At 51.3% G+C, this 10555-nt stretch overlaps 1 protein-coding gene across 1 annotated transcript; it reads right to left on the bottom strand.

The window, feature by feature from the left end:
- Positions 1–2657: 2657 nt before the first annotated feature.
- NUDT19 (nudix hydrolase 19) lies at positions 2658–9439 on the bottom strand. Its single transcript, XM_026010181.2, has 3 exons — positions 8663–9439; positions 5683–5890; positions 2658–4476 (listed from the first exon to the last, which is right to left on the bottom strand). Exons 1-3 carry the CDS (start codon positions 9386–9388, stop codon positions 4271–4273), a joined length of 1140 nt encoding a protein of 379 aa, XP_025865966.2. The 5' UTR covers positions 9389–9439; the 3' UTR covers positions 2658–4270.
- Positions 9440–10555: the final 1116 nt, after the last annotated feature.

Raw genomic sequence — 10555 nt, 5'->3', positions numbered from 1 at the left:
AGAAAAAAGCCACTGAAGGGTTTTAAATGAAGGCAGTGACAGGACATGGCTCACATTTTTATACCGAGAGCACTTTTCCAGTTCAATAGGAGAGAACACGTCATGAGCTTGAGAATGGAGATGGAGAGACTAGTTCTCACATTTGTTACAGGGCTGCTCGAGTTGGCGAGGTGAGCTATAGCTGAGGCGATGGCAGCGCAGAGGACAAGATGGGATAGTCCAGGTGACTGTGGGCAACAGAATCAACGGGACTTGCTAGTCACCTGGGCGTACAAATCAAGGAAAAGGAGGAATCAAGAATGACTAATATTTTTTAGCTTAAATCACTGGTAGATTTCTAATATAGGGGAGACTGCTTAAAAGGGACAATTATAGGTTAGGAAACAAGCTTAACTGTTTTACCAAAGAGACCCCAAAATATAGTGGCTTATATATATTTGATTATAGGATTTATGGGTCTCCCTGGGTGGCTCAGCGGTTAGGCGTCTGCCTTTGGCTCAGGGTGTGACCCCGGGGTCCCAGGATCAAGACCTGCATGGGGGTCCCTGCATGGAGCCTGCTTCTCCCTCTGCCTAGGTCTCGGCCTCAATCTCTGGGTCTCTCATGAATAAATAAATACAATCTTAAAAAAAAAGATTGTATGATTTTATTTATTTATTCATGAGAGACCCAGAGAGAGAGAGAGAGGCACAGGCACAGGCAGAGGGAGAAGCAGGCTTGATGCAGGGAGCCCGACGTGGGACTCGATCCTGGGACTCCAAGATCAGGCCCTGAGCCAAAGGCAGATGCCTAACTGCAGAGTCACCCAGGTGCCCCAAGTGGCTTATATTTTCTTTCACGGAACAAGCAAGAGGTGAGCAGTCCAAGTCTGGCAGGCAGTTCTGTCCTAACATCTGGCTTTGGTCTCTGGGTCCCAGGGAGCTGCTCCAGTTGTCAGAATTTTCAGCCAGTGAGAAGGAAAAAGAGAAAGTGGAGGGCAAGCAGTTCCCTTTATAAAGGATGTGACCTGGAAGTTGCTTCCGTCAGCCAAGGATACAAGAGGGTCTGGGAACAGGTACTGAGGGGGTTCTAGATTGGTTACAAGTTAGGAGAGAACGAGTAGCTGAAGAGAAGCAAGGAGGAGCGGAAAATCGCCAAATGTTGCGGAGAGGTTCAAAGCTAAAGAGAGGTTTGAGAAGGGACGGTCAGGAACAACGTATGCCCAAATAGGAGTTATCCCACAGGAGAGAAGTCTCCTTACACCTGAGCCCTTTGTGTCTCCCTGCTATTGGGCACTCTCATTTTTAGGAACAAACAGCTGTAAAAAAAAAAAAAAAAAAAAAAAGGAACAAACAGCTGTGAGGACAAGACATGTTAACCTGGGATGCTGATGCCTGCCCAGTTATGGATTCTCAGGGAAGTCATTCAAAGGAATCAGCAAAAGAAGGTAATGGAAATGCATATGGACTTCGTATTTATTCCTGAGTTTGTGACTTCAGTTGCAGAAGGCTGTTTAGTATTGTAGAAAAAGAGTTCCTGGCTGCGTCCTGGATGAGATGGCATGGAGCAGGGATGCCAGTGGGGGCAGGAAGGGGTCTAGGAGTAGGGACACGTGGTCAGCTTCCTTCTTCTGCATCTGAGGCCTACGTGCCTCACATACAGGAGGTATTGGTACCAGAAGAGCATACGGTAAATGCCACAAACACTCGCCAGCTAGGCTCTAAAACAACACTCCATCAGCTCATGACGACGGCCCTGTAATTTTGTGTTGGGGCATTTTTTTTTAAGATTTTTAAAAAATATTTTATTTATTTATTCATGAGAGAGAGAGGCAGAGACACAGGCAGAGGAAGAAGCAGCCTCCATGCAGGGAGCCCGACGCAGGACTCGATCTCGGGATTCCAGGATCACGCCCTGGGCCAAAGGCAGGCGCTGAACCGCTGAGCCACCCAGGGACCCCCCAATGTGTTGGGGCATTTGGATATCACGACAGGTAGGCAGTTACGTGAGTCTCTCAGAAAGAATTCTTGGAAGGAGGCAAAGTTCCATTCACATGAAAAAGACAACAAAAACACATCTTTCCGAACAAAACGAAGTCACATTACTTTGTCACATCTCCTAAGATCACCCCGAGCCGTGTAACTCCAGCAGAAAGGGTGCAGGACTAGGAGAGTTGGGAGTCTTGTGAGCCTCTCCCAGCCACGTGAGCGAGCCTGGAACACCCTCCTGCCGACACGTGGCCGATCCCACTACTATATCCGCCCACTGTGGGGAGGACACAAGAGGGGCGTTTGCAGGTCAACTGCCCAGTGTCACCTGCAGGGAGGACTGGCCGGCGCTGCGGTAGCTGACTCCGCTCTGCCTCTTCTCGGTGAATACAGCGTTATTCCACCCAGTGCTGGGCTGTGCTGTGGTTTCCTTGGCGGCTCTGACACCAAGACGCAGGGGGTAGAATTGTTTACATGTCTGCTTTGGGCAATAGGTAAAGCAGATGTCACTTGCTTGACAAAGGATCCGGTTCTTCTCGTGGCTACGGCACTAGCCGCTGGGCTAATCTGTTTCTCGGTTTCCTACCTGGCAAGTATTGGTGTTCAGGGACTTCTCTTCCAGCTGTAACATTCTATTTTCTGTGAGATTGAAAGAATATTATGCCCAAGGCCGGACATCAGTGAGGAAAATTTTTTATTTTTTTAAAGATTTTATTTATTTATTCATGAGAGACACAGAGAGAGGCAGAGACACAGGCAGAGGGAGAAGCAGGCTCCATGCAGGGAGCCCGACGTGGGACTCGATCCCGGGTCTCCAGGATCACACCCCGAGCAGAAGGTGGTGCTAAACCGCTGAGCTACCGAGGCTTCCCCAGTGAGGAGAACTTCTGTAGATCCAGAAGCCAGAGGGAATGCTAACAGTATATGGTTCTCAAAATTTAGACATCGGAACCATTCACTGCAGAAAACAGATTTTACTTTAGATCCAGAGTTTCCCAACCTTGGCCAGGTAATTGTTGTGGACAGCTGTCCTAGGATATTAAGCCGCACCCTGGCCTCCCCTAACTAGATGGTAGAAGCATCTCGTTCTCAGATGTGACAACCAAAAATGTTTCCGGACACTGTTCACAGTCTCTTGAGCGGCCAAAGTGCCCTGGGTGAACCACTCATCTAGATGTATTCCTCTAGCCAAGGTTAAGTAATCCACATATTCCTTATTCATCAGTACCTCCATTTTATAGGTAGGAAAACAAAGACATTTCATGAAACATAAAATCCACTGTATGATGCATAACCTAGTCAAGGATCTGAAACAGAACTGATGTCTTAGCCATTTCCCATCTTTAATAATCAATAAACAGTATTGCTCTTAAGAGAATGTGAAGAAAATTATCCATATTAAAAGCACGGAAAATAAACATCATTAACAAATACCATCGAATAACTAGATTTTACTTCTCTCTAGTAGAGAGACCCGGGTTCTCTCTAATCTCTTTGTATTCATTAGCTACTGCTCCAGAGTTAAAATAATTACTTTTTTTTTTTTTTTTAAGATTTTATTCGTTTATTTGAGAGGGAGAGAGTAAGTGAGTGAGAGAGAGAGCATACAAGCCGGGGGAAAGGCAGAGGGAGAAGCAGACTCCTCACGGAGCAGGGAGCCCGACATGAGGCTCGACCCCGGGACCCTGGGATCATGAGCTGAGCCGAAGGGAGATGCTTAACGGACAGAGTCACCCAGGCATCCCTAATTATGGCTTTTGTTAATGGCTTCATGTTTCCCACTGGGTAAACCTAGTAACTAAGGCCATTTGGTAATAACCAGAATTGTCTGTTAAATCATCAAGCTAAAGGCAGAACAAGAAAATAATGACACTGTTGCCTGAAGGGTTGTCTCCGTCTACTCCTGTTGACCCTCATTAGACATGCTTTGACGAATTCCAGCACATCTAAGGAAGGCATGGATCCATCTCGTAAGCACATCACGGAAAGTGCGAAAATACCAGACAATGGCAATAGAACATCTTACTTAAACTGCTGATAATAAAACAACACAGAAGTAGGAACCGTTCTGCAACGTCTTCTCCTCATTCTGGGAACAAGATTGTTAATGCTTTATTGACACTGGATGTTACCAGAAGGTTTGAAGGGCGAAATAAGCAAAGAAGTGCTACAGTAGACTTGAAATGTGAAAGTCTGTACTGTAGCGTCCAGGCAGGTCCTTAGGTTCCATGCAAGTCTGGTCACCCCTCAGTATTCGGTAGGACAGCTTCAAACAGGCAACTAAGCGAGTACAAATAAGTACTCTACAAATGGCTCTTACTTACTATGTAGGTCTTAGGATAAATATGTTTATGCTTTGACTGGATAGTCACGTGGATGTTAAACACATGGCGGCTGTATAACACTAGTCGGTGAAGCGTCTTGCTTTCCTTCATGATGTCTTCAATCTTTTTTCCAGAGGACATAACATTTTCTAAATATTCTGAATCTTCTGAGTACAATTCATCTCCTGAAATATAGTTATTTTGATTCCACACTGTTATTTTACAAGATATTCCAAAACGTTAGCCACATATACATTGGTATTTATTTATTTTCCTCTATGTCGTGTTTGGAGCTGAGATAGGCATTAAGTAACTCTAATTTTATGAGCTTACCTAAATTTCTTTCTTGTGTTTTTAATACCTACTTCCCCCGCCTCCCCAGTCACCAGGCAAGAATTTTCTTTGGGCACATAAATATTTATGACCGGTATTTTTTCATCCCAAACTATCCCTTCTTTTTTTTTTTTTTTTTAATTTTTATTTATTTATGATAGTCAGAGAGAGAGAGAGAGAGGCAGAGACACAGGCAGAGGGAGAAGCAGGCTCCATGCACCGGGAGCCCGATGTGGGACTCGATCCCAGGTCTCCAGGATCACGCCCTGGGCCAAAGGCAGGTGCCAAACCACTGCGCCACCCAGGGATCCCCCAAACTATCCCTTCTAGGCTAGCTCATGACTTGCTTTATCCTAGTCAATATTAATATTGGCCGTGATATCCATGTATTTTTGGGTTTCTACGTGGGCTGTTCTAAGGATTTTAAGGTTAAATTACAGAAATTAACACTTACACGTCAAAACTGCTAAACCATCCCACTGTAGGATGAGGAACAAATATCATCGCTGTTCTGAGAACAGAGCCAAGTAGCTGGGAGACAGGTCACAAAGTTCTACTCTAAACTGCCATAAAACCCCTGCCTGGCACCTGCCCAACAATCGACCACCAACAAACTCCCTAATTCAAATAAACTGACAATTTCTCATAATTCAAATTCTTAATAGAGTGTACTCGAAAACAGATGTTCTCAACTTCATAGTTTGCTCTCACCATTCAAAATTAAAAAGTAAAAAAACAAACAAAGAAAACAAAAAAACAAAAACAAAAAAACAAAACTAAAATGTAAAAAAGTAAGATAATATGTAAGAAAAAACTTTGTCAATGTCTAGGAAACATTTAAATAAACGTATATGCACATGTATAAAGTGAGTTATTCAGAACTTCTGGCTATAATAAACACTATGGATGTCTTACAGACTTTGACCTTACTTAATAAACTGCTGCATTGTGTAAAGCAGACAGTAATTCGTGTCTCTGTTATGCAATACTGCCATACAGCCCCGTGCATTAAATATGACCACTAAATATGAGAAAGCACTGATGCTTCACTGACTTACCTGGTAAAAGCTGGACCATTGCGTTGGCAGTTAAAAACGTGATTGGCATCCATTTTTCTATTCCTTCCGATGTACCGTCCAAGCAAAATTTGTGCAAGTCAGAGAGAGAGGTAAAGTTAGCGAGTCTTCTTATTTCATAGAATTGTGGAGGTGCCAGCCAAATTTCTTTTTTCATGAAACTCTCAGTTGCCTCTGATGGAGATGACCACTGTGGAAGATAAAGGTCAGGGTTCCTAAGGCTTATTCCAAACGCAATCAAAGATTGGAAATCATTGGAGTGCTACCCAAATCGAACGAAGTTGTATAATTAATTCATTAATGTGCTTGATTCCTCTGAGACAACGTGAAAAAACTTGATAACAAACCTTCCTCCTCCTCAAGAGGTTTGTTAATGAAAATGATCTGAAGTGAAAAATACACAGGATAGTACAGCAGACTAGATGCTACATATGAGACAGAGCTGAAAATGTAGCAATAGAATCTATTCAAAATAAGGCACAGAGAGAAAAATATTTGAAGAAAAAATGAAAAAGGTATCAGTGACATTATCAAGTGGTCCAATGTAAATGTGTAATTGGAATCCCAGGAAATAGAGGAAGGTGAAAAATATCTGAAGGAACAAATAAGACAAAAAAGAAAACCATGCACAATAGTGATCAAATTGATGAACACCAATGATTAAGAGGAAATATTTAGAGGAGCCACACACACCAAAACAAAACAAAACAAAACAAAACGAACCCCATATTGTGTACAGAGAAACAAATAGTTAAAAGCAGACTTCTCATTATAAATTACACCAATTAGAATATACCAAAGCAACATCTTTAAGTAGTGACTAACATTCTACACCCGGCCAAAAATACTTAAAAAAAAAAAAAAAAAAAAAGGCAAAATAAAGTATTTTTCAGATAAACACAATTTACAAGATTCACTATCAGAAGATCTGAAATGTGGGCAGCCCTGGTGGCTCAGCGGTTTAGCGCCGCCTTCAGCCCAGGGCCTGATCCTGGAAACCTGGGATAGAGTCCCACGCTGGGCTCCCTGCAAGGAGCCTGCTTCTCCCTCTGACTGTGTGTGTGTGTCTCTCTCTCTGGGTCTCTCATGAATAAATCAATAAAGTCTTTTAAAAAAAAATGCATGAAGGAAAACTTGACAGAACTAAAAGAGAAAAAGATATCCACAATCACTCACTAGAAATGTCCCTATTCCTGGGGCGCCTGGCTTGCTTGGCCAGTAGAGCTTGCAACTCTTGATCTCAGATTGTGAATACAAGCCCCATGTTGAGTGTAGAGATTACTTAAAAAAAGAAAATATCTGGGCAGTCCGGGTGGCTCAGCAGTTTAGCACCGCCTTTGGCCCAGAACGTGATCTTGGAGACCCGTGTTCGAGTCCCACATTGGGCTCCCTGCATGGAGCCTGCTTCTCCTTCTGCCTGTGTCTCTGCCTCTCCTTCTCTCTTGGTCTCTCTTATGAATAAATAAATAAAAAATATAAAAAGACTTTTTTTCTAGCCTTCCTATCAGTATCCAATAGAACAAGGAAACCGTACGGAAGAACTGAAAGGCGCCACCAACGAATTTAACCAAATTGATGTTTTTGCAAGCACCGCACCCGGCACAGCATTATTCTTTTTTAGGTGCAAAGGGAACATTTACCACGACGGAATCCTACTTGTGGCCACAAAACAAATCTCAATACGTTTAGGGCCTCAATCACAGTAAAGTACGTTGTCCTGCATGACAAGAGGAAACCGCAGGCGAAGTGCTTAGGAAGGAGCCTGGCAGCTGAGCAGCTCCGTGCAGCTCCAGGGAGCTCCCCCTTGGGGGTGGGGGTGGGGAGCACAGGGCCTCCGGGTCTCCGAAGCAGCTGGGGAAAGCAGGGAGCCCTCCAGCCAGGTGCTGGCTTGGCCTGCGGGGCTGCACAGCTCGGCTGCCATGCCCACACTGCAGCTACATCCACGGGGATTCGGTTCAGTTTTCGACCTCACAACTTGAGGATGCTGCAGAAAGCCTTATGCATTCGGTGAAAAGGTCACCTCTGGTTTCTGACCCGCCCCCCCACCTCCCTCCCAGCTGGCTACTCACTACCTAAGGAGCGCTGCGCGGGCAAGCTCCCCATCGGGCGGGAGGTCAGCAAGGTGCACGCTGCCCCGGGACCCCGCAGCTCAGATCAGGCGGGGGGTCAGCAAGGTGCACGCTGCCCCGGGACCCCTGCAGCTCAGATCAGGCGGGAGGTCAGCAAGGTGCACGCTGCCCCGGGACCCCGCAGCTCAGATCAGGCGGGGGGTCAGCAGGGTGCACCTGCCCGGCGCCCCGCAGCTCAGATCAGGCGGGGGGTCAGCAAGGTGCACCTGCCCCGGCCCCGCTGCAGCTCAGATCAGGCGGGGGGTCAGCAAGGTGCACGCTGCCCCGGGACCCCGCAGCTCAGATCAGGCGGGGGGTCAGCAGGGTGCACCTGCCCCGGGACCCCGCAGCTCAGATCAGGCGGGGGGTCAGCAGGGTGCACCTGCCCCGGCCCCGCTGCAGCTCAGATCAGGCGGGGGGTCAGCAAGGTGCACGCTGCCCCGGGACCCCGCAGCTCAGATCAGGCGGGGGGTCAGCAAGGTGCACGCTGCCCCGGGACCCCGCAGCTCAGATCAGGCGGGGGGTCAGCAAGGTGCACGCTGCCCCGGGACCCCGCAGCTCAGATCAGGCGGGGGGTCAGCAAGGTGCACGCTGCCCCGGGACCCCGCAGCTCAGATCAGGCGGGGGGTCAGCAAGGTGCACGCTGCCCCGGGACCCCGCAGCTCAGATCAGGCGGGGGGTCAGCAGGGTGCACCTGCCCCGGCCCCGCTGCAGCTCAGATCAGGCGGGGGGTCAGCAAGGTGCACGCTGCCCCGGGACCCCGCAGCTCAGATCAGGCGGGGGGTCAGCAGGGTGCACCTGCCCGGCGCCCGCCGCTCACTGCATCCCCGCGCGCTGCAGCCCGCGCGCCCCACCTGGCAGCGCACCACCTCGCTCCCGTCCGGCCGCACCGGCGGCGGCTCGCTCAGGCAGCACAGGAAGAAGGACGTGTCGAAGCGGCGGCCGCCGGGGCGCGTGAAGGGCGTGAGCCAGCCGCCCCAGTCGTGCAGCGCCCAGATGTCGGGCGCGCAGTCGAGCTGCTCGCACAGGCTCAGGAAGAGGCGCGGGTCGCGGCGCACGCGCTCGCGCCAGGCGTCCAGCCCCGGGGGCGGCGGCAGGGCCCGGGCCGGCTCGGGCGCGGCGGGCCGGGCGCCGCGGGGCCGCAGCAGCAGCACGCCCGCCTCCTCGAACGCCTCGCGGACGGCGCACACGCGGGCGGCCACGTCATCGGGCAGCGCCGCGGGGGCCGCGTCATCGGGCTGCGCCGCGGCGGCCCCGTCGGTGTCGGGCAGGCCCGGGAACGGGCGCGGCGGCGGGCGCGCGGGGCGGAGGCCGAAGCGCGGCGGGCCGTGGAGCGGCGCGAACAGGCGCAGCCAGTCGGCCGAGCGGTCGGCCGCGTCCTGCACGCCGCCCGGGAAGACGTGCGCGCCGGGCAGGAAGCCCTGGTCCTGGCAGCGCTGCAGCAGCAGCAGGCGGAAGCCGCCGGCGGGCAGCGGGGGCAGCGGGGGCGCGGCGGGGCTCGGGCGCGCCCAGCCGGCCGCCAGCACCACCGTGGCCGCCCGCCGCCAGCCGCCGGGCCTGGGACGCAGGGAGCCGCTCATGGCGCGCGGCGGGAGCTCGTCCGGGGCGCGCAGACCCAGGCTCGGGGCGTGGCGCGCGCGGGGCACCAAGGCCCGGGGGGAGGGGCGAAGCGGCGCCGCCCCCGCGGGGCGTTGGTGGGGCCGGGCCCGGGACTCCGCGGGGATCCCCACGCCGGGACCCAGGGCGGCCGCGGGGCGGGGCCTCGGGGTCCGGGGGTCTCCGGGCGGGGCCTCGGGGTCCGGGGATCCCGGCGTGACCTCGGCGTCCCGGGGCGTGGCCTCGCGGTCCTGCGGTCTCAGGGCGTGACCTTGGGGTCCCGGGGCGTGACCTCGCGGCCCGGGGGTCTCCGGGCGGGCCCTCGGGGTCCGGGGATCGAGTCCCGACGTGGGGAGCCCGCCTCTCCTCTGCCTGTCTCTGCCCCTCCCTGTCTGTCTCTCATGAATAGTCTTTAAAAAAGAAGGGGGGGGGGGTGCGGCGCAGCCCCGGTGGCTCAGGGGTTTAGCGCCGCCTGCAGCCCAGGGCCTGATCCTAGAGACCCGGGATCGAGTCCCACATTGGGCTCCTGCATGGAGCCTGCTTCTCCCTCTGCCTGTGTCTCTGCCTCTCCCTCTCTCAAAAATAAAATCTTTTTTTAAAAAAATGCTTAGGGGTGTACGTGGCCTGCATGGTAAAAACGCAGTGCAGCTTGGCCCCCAGGCCTGGTGACTCCTACACCACCAAACGACCAAGAACTAAGACTTAATCCCTCGGACGGCGGGTGAACACGGAAGTATGTTCTCTCTAGCAGAGAAGGTCCAAAGCGTAGGTCTCCAAGCTTTGCAGGCTCACCTGACCCCACCCCTGAGGACCTGATGGATGAGCCCCACCCACATTAGGAGTTCCCCCACTGCTAGGCCTGAATGCGAACGGTCCTGGGGTTCCTGCCCCTCGGGGTAATCCGTCTTGTGTTCTGGGCACCTGGGACCACCTTAAGCATCCTAGATCATTTGATGATTTCCACCTTGATGGGAGATGTTAAACCCAGACCTAGAGATGGGAATTTTCCTCCACTTTGCTTTCTTAGTGGCTGGAATACGCTCACATCCCAGAGAAAGCCTGCTTGTCCTCTCTTTTACAACTCCTCAGTTGCCAACAGCTCCTCCCACAAATGCTATTATGACATTTGTTGTGCTTTTGGATGAAATCTA

The sequence above is a fragment of the Vulpes vulpes genome, chromosome 1 (assembly GCF_048418805.1).
Source record: "Vulpes vulpes isolate BD-2025 chromosome 1, VulVul3, whole genome shotgun sequence".
Classification (NCBI taxonomy): Eukaryota; Metazoa; Chordata; class Mammalia; order Carnivora; family Canidae; genus Vulpes; species Vulpes vulpes.
This window is presented reverse-complemented; position numbering and strand designations above follow the sequence as displayed.

Coding starts and splice junctions, on each gene's coding strand:
- NUDT19 (XM_026010181.2), bottom strand. CDS start 9,388: ATGAGCGGCTCCCTGCGTCCCAGGCCCGGCGGCTGGCGGCGGGCGGCC. Junction 5,891..8,662: donor GCGAGGTGGTGCGCTGCCAG/GTGGGGCGCGCG, acceptor TATCTTCCACAG/TGGTCATCTCCATCAGAGGC. Junction 4,477..5,682: donor AATGGTCCAGCTTTTACCAG/GTAAGTCAGTGA, acceptor ACTATATTTCAG/GAGATGAATTGTACTCAGAA.